Source organism: Hypanus sabinus, chromosome 8 (assembly GCF_030144855.1).
Source record: "Hypanus sabinus isolate sHypSab1 chromosome 8, sHypSab1.hap1, whole genome shotgun sequence".
Classification (NCBI taxonomy): domain Eukaryota; kingdom Metazoa; phylum Chordata; class Chondrichthyes; order Myliobatiformes; family Dasyatidae; genus Hypanus; species Hypanus sabinus.
This window is the reverse complement of record NC_082713.1, coordinates 15,766,923-15,793,019: the sequence shown is the minus strand read 5'-3', so window position 1 is coordinate 15,793,019 and position 26,097 is coordinate 15,766,923. Positions and strand designations below refer to the sequence as shown.

General features: G+C 44.3%; 1 protein-coding gene across 1 annotated transcript in view; it reads right to left on the bottom strand.

The window, feature by feature from the left end:
• Nucleotides 1–617: 617 nt before the first annotated feature.
• Nucleotides 618–26,097, bottom strand: part of il1rapl2 (interleukin 1 receptor accessory protein-like 2) — a 658,932-nt gene continuing 633,452 nt past the window's right edge. Inside the window, exon 10 of the mRNA XM_059976475.1 lies at nucleotides 618–1,333. Within this exon, the coding sequence (XP_059832458.1) occupies nucleotides 618–1,333 (716 nt within the window). The remainder of the gene's footprint in view (nucleotides 1,334–26,097) is intronic.

The window sequence follows — 26,097 nt, the reverse complement described above, 5'->3', positions numbered from 1 at the left end:
GTGGAGTACAAATGGAAGCAAAAATATGAATTTCTAATGTCCTCACTTCTAACAATGGATGTCAAGTATATGTAGGTGAAGAGGCTAAGAACATACAAAAGGAGCATACATAGAAATAAGCCATTTGGGCCCTAGAACATGTTCCCACATTTGATTAAATCGTGGGTTGGCTCCCTCAACATCCTTTGGTTCCTTCTGTAACTCTTAAGTGACCTAGACTAACAAAATAAGTTCATTAGAGTATCAAAAGTTTCAATCAATACCCCATCTTTTTAGGGGGGGGGGGGAGGAGAAAAGAGTTCCAATAATTGCTTCCTACTGACCGTGAACACATAGTGACCCACTCCAAACAACATCTGCTATCATCAGCTGTTTCAGATTTAGCAACTTTGTTCAGGAAAGGGTTAAAGCCAATCTATAGCACAGGCTGACAAGTCTTCTTAGAATTCAAACTAAAATATACAAGCTCACACATACAATGTCTAAAAGATAACATTATTCTAGGATATTGCATGGCTGCTGAAGTGTTCACGGCTCATGAGTTTAATGTTAGGTTTCTTTTCCTGTGAGCCTTGAAATGTGGAGAGACAAGGGAACTGGGTCCTTCAGCCCAACCCTTACCAGATATCGCTGGTGATACCGATCTCTCGTGAGGACATTGGCAGGCATTCGTTGCTCATGGGGGTGTCCCGAAGGGAAGGATCTCTGGTGATAATGATCTGCGGAACCTGTCCATTAATGAGGGTCATTGGAATATTGCCGTAGGTGTGTTGATTGCTAATCGAGGTAATGGGCACTGGTGCGGGCGAGAAGTCGTACTCGTAAGTTCGACAGTAATGCCTCATTTGCATATGATCTGCTTTGTGAAAGCTTGGTGGTAGCTCCACCGGGGGAGGTCCAAGCGTGGCCGAGTTTGCTGCCATGGAAACAGTTGAGACAGCTTGCAGTTCTCCAAAAATACCCTGTTCACCAGAATCCAGGACCTGGCCACGTGTAACTGGCTCCTTCTTCCTGATGGGCATCTCGTACCGGACTTTCTTCCAAAACTTGGAATTCAGTTTGTTGCAATCAGGTCCACACCACTTGATAACAGATAAAAGTTTTATATTGTCTTTTAAGGCTTCGATTTCATGGTAGTTCATTATCCCTTTCACATTAGGGCATTCAATCAAAATAACTTTGATTTCTCCAGTCACAAGCATGTTATGCAGTCTGTTTTCCAGCTGGAATATGCTCCATCCACGTCTGATGACATAGTCTGGAGTCAGCACGATAATTAGCCTTCGACTCTGATCAACACCTCTTGCCAAATCTTCAATGTAAGCTGCAGTTCCTACAAGAGAAGATGTCGGTTAATTTTTGAGAATATGAAAAGAAACTTAACAACAAAAATATCCCACTGATCTTTGTGTTATTCAATGTAAATCTGGTTCCTCAATGATATCACAAAGACTGATCCTGAGGTCAAGGGCATTACAGTTTAACGTAGACAGGATTAGCTAATATGCTTTACAGAATACAAACCACAACTACTTACCGGTACCCTTCCTGACATGTGTCACTCCATGGACTCCTCTCAACAGCCATCCCCAACACAAGTGTAGAATTCTCAAGTAAGGGAAAAGGGCTAGAAATTACCGAAACCTCTCAACTTCTATTTGGAGATGTTTCAAACTGCTATCCAGGCAAGACTATACAATATAGGAGCAGAATTAGGCCATTTAGCCTATCAATTTTGCTCCACTATTCTATCATGGCTGATAATTGTAACCTCACTTTTCTTCCATGAACTCCTTACCAATCAAGAAACTATCAGCCTCTGCCTTAAATACACCCAATGACCTGCTCTCCATAGCCCTCTGCAGCAATGAATTCCACAAATTCTGACTGAAGAAATTCTTTGTCTCAGATTTAAAGAGATGTCCCTTTATTCTGAGGCTTGCACTCTGGTCCTAGACCCTCCGTCTAATTGAAACATTCTTTCAACATCCACTCTATCCAGGCCTTTCACAGCTGATAGGTTTCAGTGAGATCCCCCTGATCCTTCTGAACCCCATCAAGTACTGCCCATGTGATAGCAAACACTCTTCACAGGTTAATCCTTTCAATCTTGAGATAATTCTTGTTCTGTACTCTTGAGCTGTAGTCACTTTTTCCCTGTAAAAACCATGACAGTCAATGTACATCGAGCAGCCACTTTATTAGGTACACCTGTACACCTGCTCATTATCTAATTGGCCAATCATGTGGCAGCACCTCAGTGTATAACAGCAAGCAGGCATTGTTGAGTAGTTCAATTGTTGCTCAGACCAAACATTAGAAAGGGGAAGAAATCTGATCTAAGTGACTTTGGATGTGGAATTATTGTTGGTGTCAGACAGGGTGGCTTTGGTATCTCAGAAACTGCTGATCTCCTATGATGTTCATGCACAACAGTCTTGAGAGTTTACAGAGAATGGTGCCAAAAAACCCCAGAAAGAAACATCCACCAAATGGCAGTTCTGTGGGCAAAAATGCCTTGTTAATGAGAGAATATGCCGGCAAGAAGGTGAATCCCAGGGTTGTATATAGAGGCATGGATGTACTTTGATAATAAATTTACTTTGAACATTGAACTTTGAGACCAAAGGACTGGTTTAAGCTGACAGTAACTTTAATAACCATGTGTTACAACAGTATCTTGATGAGTTTGGGCTACAACAACAGAAAACCACAAACGTACATTTGGTGGTTGCTATATTAAGTGCAGGAGGTATCTAAGAAAGTGGCCACTGAGTGTAGTTTAGGCAGAATTAATATTGCTTCCTGTTTTGCTCAGGATTTGCACCTTTTACCACAAAGGAAACACCAACAGCAGGTAGACTGCAACGTTTCCATGGCAATCTGTTAACTTGCAGTTGCTGAAAGCATCATTTTATTGGCTCAGGATTGGTGGGCTAATTCGAACTCCACCAGTCCACCTCACTCAAGCTGAGCTGAGCTCCATTTGAGAGTCTCCTGCCACTGCGATAACTTCTGCTGTCATGTTAAGTTCCAGATTGGCAACACTGTGAAATAATGAGCACGGGTTGTATCAACTTGTTTTCCAGAAGGTTAAAAGAAATTTTCAAAAGAGGTGTTTATGATACTTAAAGGAAGGGATCAAAAAGCTATTGAGTTGTGGAGGTATAGCAGCTCCATTACAGTAATTGTTGTCCACAACCATTGCCCAGTGATGTGAAACACAGGTGTAGAAGACTTGAACATTTCTCATCTACATCAGAGGTTGTAGTAGAAAAGAGTCAACGCTTTAACTGGAATGCATTTCTGAAGGAATTCTGCCTACCACCTCCCCTTCTGTGACTCTGGTCTACACTTCTCACTGCTCTGACAAAGGAGTCATCATAATCAGAGACCCCACCCACCCCAGGCATTCTCTCTTCTCTCCCTTGCCTATCACCCAGAAGATACAAAACTCCAAAAGAACATACCACCAGGCTCAAGGACAGCTTTTACCCCACTGTTATAAGACTACAGAACAGATCCTTCATAACTGTCTCGCTTCAACTTTCTCCGTAACTGTGAAACTTTATTCTGCATCCTGTTATTGATTTTCCCTCTTCTACCTCAATGCACCCTTGTAGTGAAGTGATCTATATGGATGGCATGCAACACATGTTTTTGGCTGCATCTTGATATGTGTGACAATAATAAACAACTTTATGAATTAACCTGATGAGCAGCCATCTGCTTTTGGAGGGAGCCCTCCAGCTAAAAAAAGAAAATTCCTCCTCGTCGCTGTTCTGAAGGGACATTCTCAAGCAGGTAGTAGTGGCCATTTCTCATAGACTGCTGCAGCCCTTTATTCAACTGTTATTCATGATTTTTATTTGAGAATCAATGAAGGACCACCATACAGAAAAACACCTCGCTGGTAAAGTTGAGCAAGGGGTTAAAGCACCACTCAAACATGTCCTTTCTAGTTCTGTTTTACAATTTAAGAGCTATGATTTACGTTAGATTGGTACTGAGCTACCAGTCCTTTAGCAGCCATGATCTGGATCCAATAGTGAACAGTTTACATTGCAACCTTGGGACGGTTGGGAGTTCTCTACTTCCGGTACTTTCTGACCACTCCCCCATCTCTCTTTGTTCCATTTCCAATTCTGGCTCCACTCTCACCCCTTCTGTTCTCTTCACCTACCTATCACCATCCTCTGGTGTCCCTCCTCCTTCCCTTTCTGCCATGGTCCACTCTCCTCTCCCATTCAATTCCTTCTTCAGCCCTTCACCTTTTCCACCTGACTCCTCCATGCTTTTCACTCCAGCCTGCTTCTCCTACCCACTTACCTTCCCTTCACCAGGCTTCACCCTTCACTTACCAGCTTGTATTTCTTCCCCTCCCCCCACCTTCTAATTCTGGCTTCTTCCCCTCTTCCTCGCCAGTCCTGATGGAGGAGCTTGGCCTGAACTCTTCACTCTCTCTCCAGAGGTGCTGCCTGATCTGCTGACTTCCTCCCAGCATTTTGTGTTGGTTTATACTATAATAAAATCATCTTTCCTTGTCAGTTCTGGATCACAAAAGATCTGAAACAAATTTGAATATTTTTATCCAACATTATCATTTAGATTCAGATTCAGTTTATTTGTCATTTAGAAACCACAAGTGCAATGCAGTTAAAAAATGAGACAACGTTCCTCCTGAATGATATCACAAAAGCACATGACAAAACAGACTACACCAGAAAATCCACATAACGTTTGGCAATCCCCAATCCAGAGTCCAATTGAATAGACATAATGAGTACCATTTCCTTCAACTGTTAGTGAAGGGAGTGTCAAGTCAAGCAAAACTGAACTAATAGTCTCCCTCTCTAGGACAAGGCACAATTGACCCCTAGACAATTTGACAAACAAATAAAGAAGCAGGGAGCAACATTTGTAGCATAATCATACCTTCTTCACCCTCCTGCTTGCCTAAGTACAAACCAGAGCTTCAAATTCTGACTAGTGGGACAAAAATTCTCCTTTGTACACATTAAATGTCACATGTTGTGATGGATAGGGGAGAAGACCCAATGGCCCCAGGGTGGATGGAGTCTTTGATTATGTTGGCTGCTTTACCGATGCAGCAAGGCTTGAATACAGAGTCTGCGGAGGGGAGAGTGGTTTTTGTGATGCGCCAAGCTGTGTCCACAACTCTCTGCAGTTACTTGTGGTCGTAGGCAAAACAGTTGTCATATCAAGCTGTGGTGTATCTAGATAGGATGCTTTGTATCATGCACTGATAGAAATTTATATTATCAGAGCTTCTTATAAATACTGTTCATTTATAGATGTAGAATGAATCAGTTAGGTCAAAACTTGGTGGATTTCCTTTTCAGAAAGTAGTTAAAAGTTTGCAATGTTGGACTGTCTGAAATAACTTGTAGTACTGACTGGATAAGGAGGCAGTTTCTCTTCCCTGAAGATTATTACTGAACTGGAATGACTTTGATACTGATTCAATGGTTCTGCAATATACATAACTGACTCTAGTTGTTATCCAAGATTTATTTAATTACCTGAATTTATATTTCCCAGCAGTTGCAGCAGGATATGAACTCATGGCTTTGGATCAATAGACAAGACCTCTCAAGTCATGACACTACTTCAGTAACTAACCACTCTCTAAATGCAGCAAGAAATCATTATTTTTACTGCAATAAACTTCTAATAAAGCCCAACATGCAATGTTAATTTTCTGTGATTTATGTACAAGGACATTTAAGTCCCTTCAAATATCAACATTTCCCAACCTCTCGCCTTCAACAAAATATTCTTCGTCTCTTTTTATCCCCTCTCCATGAATAACTTCACCTGTCTTACGGTCTCAAAATATCTCAACCTGCTCAAATACTTAACCTCCTGCCTACCTCTTTACCTGGAGTCATACAGTTATAGAGGGTAGAAATAGGCTCTTTGGCCCAACTCGATCATGCCAACCACGCTGACTTCCTGAGCCAGCCTTATCTGCTTGTATTGGCCCACAGAGGTTGGACAAACTTGTTTTGTTTTCTCCAGGGAGGCAGAGACTGAGAGGAGATCTGATAGAGGTTATGAGAAGCATAGATAGAGTAGACAGACAGTATATTTCTCCCAGGGTTGAAATATCTAATAACTGTGGGCATGCATTTCGGTTGAGAGGGAGTAATTTCAAAGGAGATACGAGGGGCAAGTTTTTTGTTCGAAGTGCAGAGAGTGGTGGTGCCTGGAGTGCACTGTCTGGGTTACACACACAAAACACTGGAGGAGCTCAGTAGGCCAGGCAACATCGATTGAAATGAGTAACCTGCTCAATGTTTCCAGGTGAGACCCTTCATCAGGATTGGAAAAAAAAAGATGAGAAGTTAGAGCAAGTTGGGGGGGAGGGGAAAAAGAAGTACAAGGTGGTAGGTGACAGGTGAAACTGGGAGAGATGGTGCAAGTCATGGAGAACCAAACATATCTCTCCCCTCCCGCACAATTTCCACTTTCTGCAGGAACCACCACATAATTCTCTGTAATGTCTCCCATCTCCAATGGGATCCTACCACCAAGCATACCTTTCCCTCTCCACCCTCCCCCACCTGCCCCGCTTTCTGCTTTCTGTCAGGATCACTTCCAATGAAGCTCCCTTGTCCATTCGTCACTCCCTACTGATCTCCCTCCTGGTACTTACCTTTGCAAGCAGAACAAGTGCCACACCTTTTCTCACTACCATTCTGAGCCCCAAACAATCCTGCCATGAGAAGTAACACTTCACTTATGAGGCTGTTGGAGTCATCTACTGTATCTGGTGCTCCCGGTGTGGCCTCCAGTACAGCACTGAGACCCAACATAGATTGGGAGACCGCTTCACCGAGCATCTTTGTCTGCCAGAAAAGGTGGAATTTCAATTCTACTTTCCATTCCAACGTGTCAGGCCATGGCCTCCTCTACTGCCACAATGAGGCCACTCTCAGGTTGGAGGAGCGACTCCTTATATTCCATCTAGGTAGCCTCCAACCTGATGGCAAGAACATTGATTTCTTGATCTTCCAACTGTTTGCTCTTTTCCATAAATGCCTCCTGGCCTGTTGTGTTTCTCTAGCATTTTGTGTGTGTTGCTTGGATTTTCAGTATTTGCAGATTTTCTCTTATCTACACTTTCTGTGTTGTAGTAGTGGCAGAAACATTAGGAACTTTTAAGAGACGTATAGATAGGCATTTGAAAGTGAGGAAAATGGAAAGATATGGACATTGTGTGGGCAAAAGAGATTAGGTTAGTTGGCCATTTCAGTACTAACTTAACTGTTTTGAGCCAAGGGGCATGTTTCTTTACTGTACTGGCCTAATTTCTATGTTTTATATCCCTAAACCTTTCCTAACCCTACTACCCCTCAACCACCAGGCTTTTAAACAAATGAGGATAAGTACACTCATCTATTGAGATCTTCCCACAACCAATAATTTCATTTTAAGGACGTTACATCTTGTTATTTTGTGTTCTCATTAATTAATGTTATTATTTATACTTGCATTTGCACAGCTTATTGTCTGTTTATGCTCTTTCATTGATCCTGTTTACAATTACTATTCTATTGATTTACCGAGTAAGTTAGCAGAAAAAAAGAATCTTGGGGTTCTCTGTCAGAATCAGAATCAGAATCAGGTTTATTATCAATGGCAAATGACGTGAAATTTGTTAACTTAGCAGCAGCAGTTCAATGCAATGGATAATATAGTAGAAAAAAACAAAGTAAAATAATAATAATAAATATGTAAATCAATTACAGTATATTTCTATTAAATAGATTAAAAATCATGCACAAGACAGAAATAATATATATTTAAAAAACTGAAGTAGTGTCCAAGGGTTCAACTTTGGAATTGGATGGCAGAGGGGAAGAAGCTGTTCCTGAATCACTGAGAGTGTGTGCCTTCAGGTGATAGTGAGAAAAGGGCATGCCCTACCCTAGATGCTGGAGGTCCTTAATAATGGATGCTGCCTTTCTGAGACACCATTCCTTGAGGGTTTCTTGGGTACTTTGTAGGCTAGTACCCAAGAGGGAGCCAAGACTAAAGTTACAATGCTTTGCTGCTTCTTTTGGTCCTGTGCAGTAGAAGCACCCATGCCAGCCAGTGATGCAGCCTGTCAGAATGCTCTCCACGGTACATCTGTAGAAATTTTTGAGTGTATTTGTTGACATACCAAATCTCTTCAAACTGCTAATGAAGTACAGCTGCTGTCTGGCCTTGTTTATAACTGCATCGATATGTTGGGACCAGAGTAGATCCTCAGAGATCTTGACACCCAGAAATTGGAAACTGCTCACTATCTACACTTTGATCCCTTTATGAGGATTGGTATGTGTTCCTTCATCTTACCCTTCCTGAAGTCCACAATCAGCTCTTTCATCTTACTGACATTGAGTGTAAGGTTGTGACACCACTCCACTAGTTGGCATATCTTGCTCCTGTAAGCCCTCTCATCAACAGCTGAGATTCTACCAACAATGGTTGTATCATCAGCAAATTTATAGATAGTATTTGAGCTATGCCTAGCCACACAGTCATGGGTATAGAGAGAGTAGAGCAGTGGGCTAAGCACACACCCCTGAGGTGCACCAGTGTTGCTCATCAGCGAGGAGGTGACTCTGATCATATTTTTTTTACTTTTACTTTGGCTTTACTTCACCTTCTGTGTGGATAAACTTGCCTCTCAGTTCCCCTTTAAATCTTTGCCCTTTCACCTTCAAACTATGCCCTGTAGTTTTAGGCTCTCCTTCCCTGGGAAAAGGACTGTGACAATCTATGTGCCTCATGAATTTATTAACACAAGCCTCTTTGCTTCCTCCTCACACTTCACTTTCCCACCTAGTTGATGTGTCATTCATAAGCATTAATGTATTACATTTGGCCTTCTCATCCAAGTTATTGATATTGTAAATATATCTGAGTCCCAACTACTGATTGTAAAGGCATTCGATTGATTACACTGCTTTCCTGATATGAACAGATTATTCTTAATCCCCACGTTTGTTCCATTAACCAAATCTTCAATCCTGATATAATGCTAACTGTATTTCCTCTTGGTAATGACCAATTTATGAAATGTCATTTGGAAATTCAAATATACAAATAGCTATAAATATATATTGTATGTACATCCATTAATCTCCCATTTTCATAATCACATGCTCAGAAAAATCTATATTGCATTTAGAAACAGAGTTAATGCAGCACAGAAACAGGCCTTTTTAATCAATGTAAATGCCAATCAAAATGCCCACATTTATCAATCCTGATGACTTGAATTCTGTGTGTTCTCGAACTCTCTAACTTCCAGTAATTATTTTCTCTCTTTTATAATTCCCATTTTGGCTCCCCTCTTTACTCCTTCTCCTCTCATCTACCTATCATTTTCCTCTGGTTCCCCCTCCCATTTCCCTTTCTCCAATGGATGACTGTCCTCTCCTATCAGATTTCCTCTTCTTTCAGCCCTTGCCTTCCTCCGCCTATCACCTCTCAGATTCTCACTTCATCCCTCCTCCCCCACCCCCCACTTTCTCCTTCCCCTGTTTTCACATTCTACCTTGTACTCCTTCCCTTCATCCCACCTTCTAATTCTGGCTTCTTCCCCATTCCTTTCCAGTCTTTATGAAGACCCTGTGCCCAAAATGTCTACTTTTCCTCTCCATAGATGTTGCCTGACCTGCTGACTTCCTTCAACTCTTTGTGTGTGTTACTCAGGATATCTAGCATCTGCAGAATCCTTTGTTTATCAATCCATGATTTCATGTTTTCTTGCAACAAAGGAAGACATTTTAGAAAATTGTGCTTCTGCTACCTTATATAGAACATAGAAATTTACAGCACATTACAGGCCCTTCGGCCCACAATGTTGTGCCAAACATGTAACCTACTTGCAGTGTAATTCCAGGAAGAAGAAAGAATGGTAGTGCCTCTACTTAACTGGAAGTTTGCAAAAATTTGGCATGACATCTAAACCTTTGACAAACTTCTGGAGATGTGTGGTGAAGAATACTTTGACTCGCTGCACCAAGCCTGGTATGGAAACACCAATGCCCTTGAACAGAAAATCCTACCAGTCTGTCATGGATAAAACCCTTCCCCACCATTGAGCACATCTACACAAAACGCTGTCGTTCTGCGACATTCAGCATTCAGCATCAAGGATCCCCACCCCACCATCCAGGTCATTCTCTCTGTGAGCCTCAGGACACACACCACCAGGTTCAGGAACAGTTATTTCCCTCGCACCATCAGGCTCTTGAACCAGTGGGAATAACTTCACTCAACTTCACTTACCACACACTGAGGGGTTTCCACAACCTATGGACTCACTTTCAGGTATTCTTCACCTCATGCTCTCAATATTTACTGCCTATTTATTTATTATTAATATCTAATTTTTCTTTTGTATTTACACGGTTTGCTGACCTTTGCACTTTGGTTGTTAGTCCATCCTTTTGGGTGTGGTCTTTCATTGACTCTATTATGGTTCCTGGGTTTACTGAGTAATAGGCATCTGTTAGTCTCGTGAGACCATGGATTTGCACCTTGGAAGGTTTCCAGGGCGCAGGCCTGGGCAGGGTTGTATGGGAGACCGGCAGTTGCCCAAGCTGCAAGCTTTCGCCTCTCCACACCACCGATGTTGTCCACGGGAATGGCAAGGGCCGATACAGCTTGGCACTGCTGTCGTCGCAGAGGAATGTGTGGTTAAGTGCCTTGCTCAAGGACACAAACACGCTGCCTCAGCTGAGGCTCGACCCAGTGACCTTCAGGTTACTAGTCTGATGCCTTGCCCACTAGGCCATGCGCCAACACTAAAAGTATAATAGCATCCCAACCAACCCAGAAATTTAAAGTACACAAAAATGCTGGAGGAACTTAGCAAGTCAGAGAAGTCAGACAAGTCAGACGGATTTCAGCGACCCCCGGAAGGTGTCGACATGGGGATGAAGGAGATCTGAAGTCTAGGCCTCCACTGTACACTTGAAGGCCAGCAACACAGACCGATGATGAAGGACATCCATGGATGTTGGGCTGTTCCAGGTCAATGGGCCTCAGAATTTGATGTCCATGTGAGCAGAAGGTCTGATGAGTTGGTGAAAATGGAGTTTGAGGTTGGAGCCCAAAGACTAGCCCTGTCTGTGGGTTGATACTGAAGATCAAAGTTCAAAAATGGATCAGAAGTGTAAAAGTCAAAGCCCGATTGCTGAAGCCTGAAAACTGGGGACTGGAGGCCTATCCAGGAGTTGGAAAACTGTCCATAAGTGTGGGAGGCAGGGAGGTAAGAGACTTGTTTTGCTGTTGTTGTTCTGTTGCTTGTGTGGCGACCCACTTCCTAGCGCACTCGAACCGGCTCACAAATAGCCAGCGCGCCGGCACAAAGGCCAGTCCCAAAAGGGCGCCAGGTCTGCTTCACCAAAAAAGGGAAAACCCCACGCGGGACTGTGAGTACGTGCCCCCCACAGCATCCGCGCCCAGGGAGGGCGGGATCAGGGAGGCTTTAAAGCAAGGCTGTGAAGTTCGAATAAAATCTTCTATAACTGCAGTTTACCGACTCCGTGTCGTTATTTCAGCGCTGCGTGTAGCACACCGCTACAATTGGTGACCCCGACAGTCCAAATGATTTTTGGACCAGAGATGACCGACGCCACATCTGTTCATGTGGTTTCATTGAAACTGCCAAGCTTCTGGATGCTACGACCTCACCTATGGTTCCAGCAAGCAGAAGCCCAATTCCACGTTCGGCAGATAACCTCAGAGGACACCCGCTACTACTACGTGGTGAGCTCCCTCGACCAGGACACAGCGGCCCAGGTTGAGGAGTTTGTACAGTCTCCTCCAGCGGACAGCAAGTACATGGGATTCAAAACCCTGCTCATAAGGACTTTCAGACTTTCACGGCGCGAGCGGGCTGCCCGTTTACTGCACCTGGATGGCTTGGGAGACAGACCTCCATAGGCTTTAATGAATGAGATGTTGTCTCTGGCCGGCGGACACAAATCTTGCCTCATGTTTGAGCAGGCATTCCTGGAGCAGCTGCCCGAGGACATACGCCTGCTGCTGTCTGACGCGGATTTCAGCGAACCCCGGAAGGTAGCAGCCCGGGCGGACTTGCTGTGGAACGCCAAGAAGGTGAGTGGGGCATCTGTCGCACAGATCACCAGGCCACGCTCCCAGCAGCAAACCAGTCCAGGCCCGGCCACAGAGCCCGCTGACCCCAGAGGCAGGGGTGAGGAGTCCAACGGACAATGGTGTTTCTACCACCAGCGGTGGGGTGCAGAAGCCCGCCCTGCAAGTTCCCGGGAAATGCCAGGGCCAGCCGCCGCTGATGGCTTTGGCGGCTGACCATCGGGATAGCCTCCTGTATGTGTGGGACAAGAGGTCGGGATGCCGTTTTTTTGGTCAGCGCCGGTGCCAAGATCACCGACGAGTTACGACACCCGCAGCAGGGCACCGGGTACCAGGTCCCCCCCCCCCGGAGGGCCGTTAACAGCAGCACAGTAAGGACCTACAGCACCCATATGGTGCAGCTACAGTTCGGCTCCAGCCGGTTCTCATGTGGGACTTCACACTGGCCGCCGTAGCCCAACCGCTTCTGGGTGCGGATTGCTGGTTGACCTGCTGAGGCAGAGACTGGTCCGCGCTGAGACCTTTCAGACGTTCTCCCTGGGAGAAGCCCAGTTGCCAGCCCCACACCTCAGCTCCAACACGCTGTCCGACAATGACTTCACCAGAGTCCTGGTGGATTTCCCATCTGTTCTGGCACCACAGTTCACGGCAGCCATGCCCCGACACGGCGTACAGCACCACATCCCGACCCAGGGACCACCCCTCCATGCCCGTGCTCGGCGGCTTCCCCCGGACAAGCTCCGACTGGCGAAGGAGGAGTTCAAGAGGATGGAGGAATTGGGGATCATCCGGCGGTCCAACAGCCCTTGGGCCTCCACCCTGCACATGGTGCCCAAAGCGACGGGGGGCTGGAGACCGTGCGGCGACTACCGCAGGCTGAACGAGGCTACCACACCGGACCTCTACCCTGTGCCACACATTCAGGACTTTGCAGCAAACCTGCACGGTGCACGGATCTTCTCCAAGGTGGACCTCATCCGGGGATACCATCAAATCCCGATGCATCCGGACGACATCCCCAAAAAGGCTCTCATCACCCTGTTCATCCATTTCGAGTTCCTCCGCATGCTGTTCGGCCTGAAGAATGCCGCACAGACATTCCAGCGGTTAATGGACGCGGTGGGACGTGACCTGGACTTTGCATTCATCTATTTGGATGACATCCTCACAGCCAGCAGCAGTCGTCAGGAGCATCTGTCCCACCTCCGTCAACTCTACGCCCGACTGAATGAATACGGTCTAACAATCAACCCAGCCAAGTGCCTGTTCAGGCTCGACATCATTGACTTCCTGGGCCACAGGATTACTAAAGACGGGGCGACCCCTCTGCCCGCTAAGGTAGACGCGGTCCGCCATTTCCCCCGACCCACCACGATCAAAGGCCTTCAGGAATTCGTAGGTATGGTCAATTTCTACCACCACTTCCTCCCTTCAGCTGCCCGAATCATGCGCCCCCTGTTCGCCCTGACGTCGGGTCTGGGCAAGGGCGTTACCTGGGACGAGGAGTCCGCTGCCACTTTCATTAAAATGAAAGAAGCCTTGGCAAATGCCGCAATGCTAGCGCACTCCAGAATGGACGTCCCTACCGCCCTCACAGTGGATGCATCTAACACGGCAGTCGGTGGGGTACTGGAGCAACTCATCGCAGGTCGCTGGCAACCCCTAGCATTTTTCAGCAAACACCTGCGGCCACCCGAGCTCAAATACAGTACTTTTGACCAGGAACTGTTGGCGCTATACCTGGCAATCCGGCATTTCAGGTACTTCCTAGAAGGTCGGCCCTTCACCACGTTCACGGACCACAAACCACTTACCTTTACGTTCACGAAGGTGTCCGATCCCTGGTCGTCCCGCCAGCAGCGCCATCTGTCCTACATCTCTGAATACATGACGGATGGAAGGACAATGTCATGGCAGACGCACTCTCTCGCCCTAACATTCATGCCCTTTCCCAAGGGGTAGACTTTGAGGCGCTGGCAGAGGCGCAGCAGGCAGACGCGGAGATCTTGAGTTACAGAACCGTAGTCTCCGGTTTACAGCTCCAGGACCTCCCCGTAGGCCCAGGTGAGAGGACCCTACTCTGTGACGTCGCCACCGGCCAGCTCTGTCCCATCGTCCCGGCACCTTGGCGGCAACACGTTTTCGACTCCATTCATAACTTAGCGCACCCCTCCATCAGGACAACCATCCGGATGGTCTCCAGCAGGTTCGTTTGGCACAGACTCCGCAAGCAGGTCAGTGAATGGGCCAGAACGTGCATGTAAGGCTCTGCCGCAGCAGTTCCACCCCACCCACTGGCGTTTCGACCACATTCATGTGGATATTGTGAGCCCCCTGCCAGTGTTGCGCAGAGCACGGCACCTCCTCTCTATCGTGGACTGGTTCACAAGATGGCCAGAGGCGATCCTGCTCACCGACACCACCTCCGAATCTTGCGCCCAGGCACTGATCGCCACCTGGGTGTCCCGCTTTGGTGTACCAGCCCACATTACCTCCGACAGTGGCACCCAGTTCACCTCCAGCCTGTGGTCAGCTATGGCCAGCCTTCTGGGGACACAGCTGCACCACACGACTGCCTACCACCTACAGTCGAACAGACTAGTGGAGCGTTTCCACCGTCACCTAAAGTCGGCTCTCATAGCCCGCCTGCGAAGAGCTAACTGGGTGGACGAGCTTCCCTGGGTCCTGCTCGGCATCCGCATGGCGCCCAAAGATGATCTGCATGCCCCGTCGGCCGAGTTGGTGTATGGCGCACCCCTGGTCATCCCCGGGGAGTTCATACCAGCCCCAAGGGGGCAAGAGGAAGAACCCGCAGCAGTCCTGGGCAGACTACGCGAGAGGCTCAGTGACCTGGCCCCCATAACCACTTCGCAGCATGGGCAGAACCCGACCTGCATACCCCAAGACCTGAAGAACTGTAAGTTTGTGTTTGTACAAAGGGGCAGGCATCGGCCACTGCTGCAACGGCTCTACGAGGGGCCTTTTACAGTGCTCAGGAACAATGGGTTCACGTTCGTGCTGGATGTTGGGGGGAGAGAGGAAGTTTTCACGGTGGACCGACTCAAACCGGCCCATTTGGACTTGGCACAACCGGTCGAGTTTCCGGCATCGTGGCACAGACGCCGACCTCCCAAACAGGGTCCGGCCCAGACTGTGGACATTGGGGGGTGTATCGCCGATTCTGGGGGGGGGGTGGGGTTATGTGGCGACCCACTTCCTAGCGCACTCGAACCGGTTCACAAATAGCCAGCGCGCCAGCACAAAGGCCAGTCCCAAAAGGGCGTCAGGTCTGCTTCACCAACAAAGGGAAAAGCCTGCGGGGGTTTGTGAGTACATGCCCCCCCACAGCATCTGCGCCCGGGGAGGGCAGGATCAGGGAGGCTTTAAAGCAAGGCTGTGAAGTTCGAATAAGATCTTCTTTAACTGCAGTTTACCGACTCCGTGTCGTTATTTTAGCACTGCGTGTAGCACACCACTACACTTGTTGTATTCTGTTTGACTGTTCTCTGTGTTGCTCTGCTGTGCATTGTGAGCATGCTTTGTTGATACTGGAAAATGTGGCACAACTTGCGGGCAGCCCCCAGCATATCATTGGGTGTGTTGGTTGATAAAACAAATGACACATTTCACTGCATATTTCCATGTACATGTGATAAATAAATCTAAATCCAAATCAAATATAATATCACTTTCCACATGCACCACTCTGACATCCACAACAATAATTTCAAATATTCTCTCTCCTGCTGATATCATGTTAACTGTTCTTTGTTCCTCGTACTCAATCTGTCTTGAACAGTGAGATTGTATTTGCTGCTTTCCATTCCATGGAGACCGAGAATTTAGAGAATTCTGGAAGTTCAAACAGAATATTTTGATTGTCTGTGGAGAAATGGAGTCTGCGGACATTGGAACCTGGAGCATGAAACAAACTGCTGGAGGAACTCAGTGGGTCAGGTAGCATATGTAGAGAGAAATGGGCACTCGACATGTTGTGCCAAGCCTTTCATCTGGACAATACAGGACATTGACTAGCTCTGAAGCATCTGCTTAAAACCTTTAACCAGATCATTGTCCAATGTAAGACCTATCACCCTCAGAGTTCATTGCAATCCCAGGATATTATTTTGTGTGGAATTGGCAATGGTATTGCAATTGAATGTCAAGGATAAGTAGACTGATTCTCCTTTGCCGGAGATACTAATCGACTGGCACTTTTTTTTGATACAGTTGTTATTTGCTGCACATCGACCCATGCATGGATGTTGTCTAGGTCTTGTTCCTTTGTTGAAGATTTGTAAATGGAATAGTGAAACCATCACTGTATCTGACTGTAGGAGCCAGGTATCTATTTTCTGCCTGTATTGTATTTTGTGTTTCAAGCTTTATTTTGGGTTATGGTAATTTATCATATGGGTTTGGGTGCAGTAAAAGTAAATGAGTCTAGTTACATATTCGCCCTTTGTGTTGTTAGCTTAGTTAGACAGAGTCTGAGTAGAGGATGGATGTTTTCTGTTGACCACTAATTTTGCTGTTGCTTTGCTAATTCTGTGGGTTTTTATCGCTATTTCTTGATCATTCCTGTTTGCTAGCTTCATTACAAAGTATTGAATGTACTTTCTCGACTTGGACTTCTGTTACTCGGAAGTGCTAAATCCTTCACTCAGTCTCAGTGGTTTGTTCTTCAAGTAGCTGCTACACTGACTTCACAGAAAGATGGTCTTAGAAGAAGTAGATGAAGAAGGTTGGCCTGAGGATATTGCTCTGAAGAGCTCCTGCAGTGGAGCTCCAGAACTGAGATGATTAACATTCATCTTCCTTTGTGCATTGGAAGGATCTTGAAAGTTCATCTTGAAAGTTCAAAAGGATTTTGAAAGATCATCAGAAAGTTCTCCTTCTGCTGCATTTTCATTTCAGATTTTCTCAAGCATCAGTGGTTCTCCACTTGGGGTACATGGAGCCCTCAGTTAATGATAGGGGTCCATGGAATAAAAAAGGATGGGAACCCCAGCTAGACAAGATTAAGTGCTGTCTTGATGTTGTGCACAGTTGCTGTCACTACACATCTTGAATTTAACTCTTTGCTCCTTGTTTGAACCAGGATTATAATGAGGTGAGGAACTGCAGTTCTGTTGAAATCCACACTGGACATCACTGAACAGGTGACTTTGATTACAATTACATTTCCTCCATTTAGGCGCCAGTATTGTCAAGGACAGTTTCTGTTATTTTACTGAGAATTGAGAGTAAAGTAAGTGAATAGCATTTAATCAAACTAGATTTGTCCTTTTTTTTGTGTGTGAGAAGGGCATATCTTAGCACTTTCTCGGGTAGATACCAGTGTACTGCACTTGAAGAGAATGGTATGCCAGTGCAGCTAATGCCAGAGACTAGGACTTCAGTATTCAACCTCACAACATGGCTGCGATCATCACATGAGCTCCAATTTGCATGTCAAACAATTCCTCTTCCCAATCCCACACTCACTTGTTCATCCTCAGCCTTCTTCACTCCAGCAATTTCAGCAAGTTTTGAATCACATACATATAACAGGTATTATGTTTCTTGATTCCTCTGGGGTTGAGAGAGCGACACCTGTTACCATGCCAGTCGTATATGGCTATTGTTTCTTTAAAAAAATGCCTTATATTCAGCACATTTATTTTCTGCAAAAAATATCTCACAATCTGTTTTTCAGGAGGGAAGTTAGATGTGCTGATGAGGAAGCACTGTGATCAATATGATTGGAGAGCATTTCCCTCATTCAGGCCGTATTGAACTGGATGTTGTGATGCTCAAGTTCAAAGTAAATTTATCATTAAAGTTTGCATACTGTATATTACCACATACTAATCAGAGATTCCTGTGGACATTCACAGAAGTTTATTCAGAAATGAATCAAAAATATCCAGTCACCTGTCCCAAAATTGGGAGCTCTTTCCATTGAGCTGTGAATGCTATGCAAAAGTGATGCATTTAAAAATAATAAATGAATATTTTGATAATTAAACAGTGCTAAAAATATGTGCAACAAAGAGAAGGCAAGAAATACTCAAGAAGTCAGACAGCAGCTACACACAGAGAAACTTTAGGGGTTTGCAGGAGAGGCAGCTTTGCTTCCCATTGGAATTCACTGCAGCATCTCTCAACAAACTGTCCAGGAAACTCATCACAAGGTAATTTGACAGCAATAAGCTGTGTCATGTAACTCCATGTTATACTTCATTGTATGTTATGCTCCTTACATGATCCAATTGAGATTACACAGTGTGAGTCCAATACTGTGAATTAACAAGGAACAAGGTTTATTTTTTGAGATACAACACAGAATAGGCCCTCCTGGCCCTTTGAGCTGTGCCACCCAGCATCCTTGATTTAACCCTAATTACAGGACAGTTTAAACTGACCAATTATCCTACCAACCAGTACATCACTGGAAACCCCTGTGGTCACAGGGAGAACATACAAACCCCTTACAGTTGCCAACAGGAAACAAGCGCTAAACACTTGCATAGTGCCGCTCATAAATGCATGTTATCTTAAAGTGCATTGTCACCAAGAAAGTCCTTTGGAAGTGAAATTAAGATGTCAGATGTCAATTTACACATAGTCAGCTCCCATAAATAGTAACAAGACATTAACAGGGCACTGGTTGAGGAGTAAAGATTGACTTTACCATGGGAGAGAGCATTGCTGCATTTCATTGATGATGGATCTGTGTATTTGACTAGAAATTAGTTCAGCACTCTCTTAGCATTGAATTGGATTGCTATTGTGCTCAGAATAAACCATAAATGTCCAGCTATCCTACCAACAGCACAAGCAACAGCTCTTTCCACTGAGCTGTGAACAACATGCAAAGAATATGTGTTTAAAAGGAATAAATCTATCTTTATATCATTTAGTTAAGCTGAAAGTAGGACAAAGAAAGAAGAGGGAAACATACAGACTGCTGGAGGAAAAGTCAGGAAGCAACTGTGGAGGGAAAAGGACAGTTGTTATGTTAGGTGAGATCCTTCAGCTGTTGAGTCCAAGGTCTGCAGTTTGTGCCTTCATAAAAAAGCCTGAAATACTCGGCAGCCGTGGATGAGAATCAGTTAATGTTGCAGGTTGATGGATCTCATCAAAATTGTTAACAACCTGTAATTTTTGTCTCTGCACAGGTGCTACTTGACATTTTGAATATTTACAGCATTGTTTGCTTCATTCCAAATGCCTAATGTCTATGGTATTTTGGATCTGAAGAGTGGATAAATTCTGAATGAGAAAAATCTCCAAAGAGGAATATGGGATAAGTTGATGTGTGAGCAATGGCTAAAGCATTAGCAACAAAAGCACATAAGTTTTGAGTCTCGAGGCAGAACCATCTGTCAACCTTAATCTGCAAAAGTGAACACAAACAAGAACCAACCTGGAGACTTTTATCCTTTCTACAGTAATGGATCATATGGTCTTGTAGCAATGTCAACCAAAGCAAAATCACTGGCTGAGAGGCAGATCAGGCAGATATTAATTATTTCATTTAAAAAGTCAAAAGAATAAAAATTAAAGTGTCAAGATTTCAATTGCCTCTATTAATAATCAATTGTATAGGATTCTGCAATTTTAATCATCTGTATTCAGCCAGGGTGCTGTCATCCTATGGTGGATGTCATTCATTCTTCATAAGAGTCCATAAATAAATAAACTTCTACTCCCTTTGAATGTTCTCTTGTAATATTCTGCAACTCAGCTAAGAGCTGTTATTCATTGTTGAAGTGAATGCAACGGGTGATTGACATTCATCGCTGCGTGCCCCAGCAATGACATTGAAGTCTGTATTAATGTCTGACTTTCCTGTGTCCTTACACACTTTTAGTATTTCCTTTAGAAGTGCAGCTACCTTTATCTTGCTGGTTCAGCTGTCCAGGGAAAGGACACTAACCGGTGGAGATGCCTTGGCTGTAAAATAAAGATTGCACTGTACAAAAACGAAGAGGGTGCATAGTGCAGGCGCTTTATCTTCTAAAGTGATTGGGTATGTGTTCCCACTCACAATCCATCATACAATAAAGAGTCTGATTGTATCTAACTGTCTTGAAAGAGGTGCAAGTCAAGGAAAAATCTCCTCCATGACAGGGAGGTCAATAGCATCAAGGACAAGCCAATGTTAGTGGTTGGCCAGCAGAACTGTGGAGACCTGGGAGTGGGTCACCTACACATTATTGTCATCCAAGCCTGCCCTCCTCAACAACCCTGTGATGGCTTATCAAAGAATAAAGCTGGGAGGTTTTTTTTCTCTCAGCAAGATAAATATAGCCACATTTCTAAAGGAAATATTGAACATGTGTAAGGAGTTCCTTTCATTTTATGCGAGACAGATAGCCTCTAATTTGTCTGTTCTCCAAGCTGTCAACTATGCTTTCTTCCTTGTGTAGATTTTTATTTATCAATTTGAGACTTCCGTTATTCAACCTTTTCCCCTAATTTCACACAAATAAGAGGGAGATGGGTTGATCAGAACATCATAAATTTATCCAGAGACTGCACATTAGTTAATTTAATTACCTTATAAATTTAGAAAATATATAAAATCAGGCACAGAGGACACACTTACAAAGGTACGTGGAACATAACTTGGCTGGAATGAGAGACATTCCAGAGATAAATAATGTTTTATGTTACATCAGCACTGGAAACAATAGCTTATTACTTGACAAGACCGGAGCAACAGCTAGTAATTATTAACATATGCCTGGAGTGAAACACTGTGATAGTGTTCACAATTGCCAATATCAGACTATTAACAAGAAGTTCGGAGTGAATTAATAAAAGCTAATTAAATGACTGTTGAAAACATTTGTAAAAGTCAAGGGAGAAGGAACAAACATCTGATCAATGAAAGCAAGCTTTCTCTGAGGAAACAACACACAACAGAATCTTCAGAACAAGCCGCTGCCAGCAGCTCTTCTGATAATGATTGATTATAAATCTTCCCATTTTCCTTGAAGGAGCCTTTGAAATTGAATTACTGCAATATTACATTAAATCTTCATGTTAGGTAACCACGTTGATTAGAATTGATCAGTGCACTTCAAATGAAGTATTGCAAAGCTTGTTGACTATACTTTTTGAAGAAGTTCTCCCCTTCCCCCCCCCCCCCCATCCATCTTAGCAACAGTAAGTAGAGTTTTCCATCTTCATTATTATCAAAAGCCATTTGCTGGAAGTGGGGGTGGGGGTGGGAGTTTACTTATTTAGAAATACAGCATAGAACAGGTCCTCCTGGCCCAATGAGCCGCGTCACTCAGCAACACACCTATTTAGCACGGGGTTAACCACAGGGCAATTTACAATGACCAATTAACCTATTAACCTGCAGATCTTTGGACTGTGGGAGAAAACCAGAGCACCTGGAGAAAACCCATGCATTCTACGGGGAGGATGTACAGACTCTTTACAGACGTTGGAATTTAACTCTGACCTCCGACACCCCAAGCTGTAATAGCATCGCACTAACCGCTACACTACTGTGGCACCTATGGTAAGATCCAAGGTTTTACAATACAAGAACACAGGAACACAATATCCCCAGTTACCAAAATAAAATTGCTGGAGGGGGAAACCGACAAAAGATTCTAATTCTAAGACATTTTATAGATTTCCATTGATAAGGCCAATGGATTTTTGCTTCCTGAGTACATTACAAGGTGAGAATGCTCAGAAGCTGTAAATTGGTTCTTCTTTATGCTCCTGTTACAAACCACCTCATGATGTGTGATGGCAAATGATTACAATGAGCTACATTGAGCTTTCATTCTTTCCAACCATTTTTTTTATAACAAACAGATGTTGGCAAGCACAGACACAAGAGATTATGCAGATGCTTGAAATCCAGAATAACACAAAACACTGGGGGAGCTCAGTAGGTGGCGCAGCATCTGTGGGGGGGGGGGGGAATAAACAGTCAACATTTTGGGCCGAGACTCTTCATCGGGAGTGGTAAGTAAGGGGGAAGAGGCAAGAACTATAAGGTGGAGGGGAGGTGATAGGTGAGGGCAGTTGAGGTGGAAGATGAGGGGGTGGGTTGAAGTTAGAAGCTAGGAAGTGATAAAGGGCTGAAGAAGGATTTGGATAGGAGAGGAGAGTGGCCTTGGGAAGAGGGGTGTCAGTGGGCAGTGATAGACTTGTGAGCAGAAAGGAAGGTGTCAGAGGGGAGCCAGAATAGGGAATAGAAACAAAAAGGAGGGTGGAGCGGATGGAAATTACTGGAAGATAGAAAAATTGATGTTCATGTCATCAGCATGGAGGCTACCCAGACGTGTTGCTCCTGCAGTCTGAGAGAGGCATAACCATGGCAGTAGAGGAGGCCATGGGCCAACATGTGGGATTGGGAATGGGCAGTGGAATTAAAATGCTTGGTCACCATGAAATCCTGCTCGTTGCAGATGGAGCGAAGGTGCTCGAAAGCATTGTTCCTCTATTTCTGATTAGTCCTTGCATAGACAGTCTGATGAAGTATGGGGATGAGGCACGGTGAAGTCAGTGGTAGCTCGATAATGGAGTAAACTTAGGTCAAGAAATTACAAGTATACATGGGAAAGAATGGGGAAATGGTTCTAAAGATTGAGAAATATAGCCCATGGACTATTTTAGAGCACGGTCTCAGAGTTGTGATCAAAATTCAGAACTACCTTGTGTTACTACCCATAATTGGCAGTGGGTGGAGAGTCAATAGGTCCAGGTGCTGGTCCATGCGACTTAGGCAGAATAAAAGTTCAACATTGACTAGATGGGCCAAAGGGCCTGGTTATATTCTGCAGTGCCTTATGACTCTAGTATATAAATGTTTATTTTAAAACCAAAATTGATAGATTCCTCTCTTGACCCACTGTGGCTCCACTTTGGGGCAGCACTGAACTGTAGCGATGAGTGCAATGCTATTACAGCACCAGCAACCTGGGTTCAATTCCTGCTGCTGTCTCTAAGGAGACTGTACATTCTCCTTGTGACTATGTGGGTTTCTCCGGGTGCTCTGGTTTCCGCCCACATGGGTATAATTGGGCGCCATGGACTCATTGGACCAGAAGTGCCTGTTACCACACTGTATCTCCAAATGAAAATAAAAAAAATATATTAAAAAAAGAAGCCACTGGCCTCAGTATATAAAACGTTTCTTGAGGTCCAATAAGTAGTTACAAAACACAAGATACTTATATAGAGAAGAGTTTGAAGTCTTTGCCTGCATCCAGAAATCTTTACTGTGCCATTCAAAGCATTTATACATTGACCATACTGTGAATAAGTCAAGTTATAAATATGACATGAAACTCAGTGCATGGTAATGAGTTGTAATTATTAATAATTCGGTTTGAACACACTGCAGTAATAGATCAGATGAAACTATAAGACCCAAGGAGGATTTGTTTTTAACTCAGCAAACGAACAAAGACTTTAATTTGCTAAAGTAATCACAAATTACCCTCACGGCAATCATGGTACTGCAGATAGGAAAGCCTTTTGTAGAAATATCTGGTGCGGTGTCATCAAGTATTTCTCTTGCTCCCTGAGCAACAGTAATGAATGTCAGTGGAGATGATCATGACTTCACTACCCATAGATTGGTGACAAAAACACTTCATGATGTACGCTCCCTGGTGTCGCCAGGGAGTGACACAACCACTTGGTCCATGGATGCTATGTGCCTCCTGGAAGTGATGGCCCCATGAGATAATTCACTCCTCTGCTAACTGAGGGAATGCTACCCCTGGAACACCATCAACAACATGAACTCATGTTTAGAACTTGGATTGGAGGCCATAAATGGATGGTGCATTAAAAGTTAATGCAGTGACAATAGGCCACTATTACAGCTTGAGGTGTCCGAGTTTGGAGTTCATTTCTGATGTCCTCTACAAGGAATTTGTACATCTTCCCTGTGAACACATGGGTTTCTTCCAGGTGCTCTGGTTTCCTCTCACAGTCCAAAGACTTAACGGGTGGTAGTTTAACTGGTGATTGTAAATTGTCCTGTGATTAGACTAGGGTTCAATAGGTGGGTTGCTGGGCAGTGAGGCTCATTGGGCCAGAAGGGTCTGTTCTGTGCTGCATCTCCAAATAAAACCAAGTATTAGGACTTCCATATTTTAAGAATTTGTTTGAAGGAATACCTGACCTGAGAATTTCAGAGATGATATTTGGATTCTCACCCAAAAGAAGGATCTCTCTATGGAGATAAGTGGGAATCAGATCTGGGGAAGGGAATTGCATTGTACAGATTACCTACACTTCATGCATTTCCTTCATGGTCTTAAAGTCTGCTCTGGAGTTTTTCTTTTTGTCTTTTTGTGAATTAAGGGACACACTGAATATTTCTACAGTCCATTGGCATTATTACCAATATCCATCCTGACTTAGTTATAGGCCTGTAGAAGGGGAAGTGTTGCAGAAGCAAAGACAAATTTTTTTGTCCATGTCTGGAACTCCCCTTCCACAATAACATCATGTTCACATTGTAGAGAAGGCCAGCATTTATTAAATAAAGAGCATTACAGTACTGTGTGGTCCCTTCAGCCCACAATGTAATGATAGTCTTTTGACTTAGTAAAATATCAATCTAACCTGCCCCTCCTACATATTGTAGCTTTCCATTTTCTATCATCTATATGCCTACCTAAGAGGCTCTTAAATGTCCCCAATGTATCTTCCCCTACCACCACCCTGGCAGACCATTCCATACACCAATCACTCTCTGTGTAAAGAACCTTTCTCTGACATCTCCCCTATACTGTCCTCCAATCACCTTAAAATTATGCCCCCTGGTATTGGTCATTCATTGTTCCAAATTTCGTATTGTCCTTGTGAAAGGGCAGGGGAAGTGCCTCCATGAACTGGTCCACCGTCCACAGTGTCCTGAGTTAGACTTTGGTCCAGTGATGGTGGTATATTTCCAAGTCAATATGATGAGTGACTTGAGGGGACCTGCAGGCAGTAGTAGCCAGGGAGGTGAGGTTAGGAAAGCACAGGATTACAATGTTGGTGGTTTGTTTTGACCTCCTTCTTTCCATATCAGATCTGAATTGATTCATTTTGCTGCTTTTTAAAATGACAATATTGATTGATTATTTATCCATTGTATGATAGACAGTTTGAAACCTGTGTGTGGGAGGGAAATTAAAGTGGAAAGACCATTACACTGAGACAGTTCCACTCTCTCAACCTCAGAAGTCTAGGTCCAGTGGTACAAGTAGATATCACAGAATTGGGGTCTTCCTTGGTTCCAGTGGATGACTGTGACTTCTTCTGTCATGCCCGTTGCTCTCCATGAAGTGTTGCAGAACTGTCTTAATGGTCTTTGGATCTCATCTACTCAGTCCGCCAGAGCTGACTTCTCATCCTAGGACAGGCATGCCTCTATTTCACCAGGATATGAGGCCTGCTGGCTACCTTCACTTGGATTAGCCTGCATATCAAAGCAGTGTACTAAAACGTTGCCAGTGTCACTTGCAAATAGCCACTTGGAGCCAAGGAGAGAGTTGAGTATCTGGTGAGGACCAAAGGTGAGTGAGCTGCCCCAGAATGGGCAAGAAAAGCTGAGGTGCCACCCTCTCTGGAGACCCCATACACTGAATGGATTCAACACGTAATATATAACAATGGCAGCATTGTGCCTCAGTAAAAGAAGGCAACGGAGGAAAATCAGGTTTCTATGCAATATAATTGGCTTGCCTCTGCTTCATAATATATCCTGAGTGGATTCTTAGCGTGATTCAATTTCCCACCCATTTTCTTGGACCATTGAACTTTATTCAGGAGGCAACAAAAGCATCAAACAGATTTAACTTAACAAAATGAACTAAAATGTTAATAACAAAAGCAAGTGTCAACACCCTTTTCATACTTGATCTTTTTCATTCATACATTCAATCAGCTTGTATTTTTCCAGTCATAATCTGCTAAGGCTAAAAGAGTATC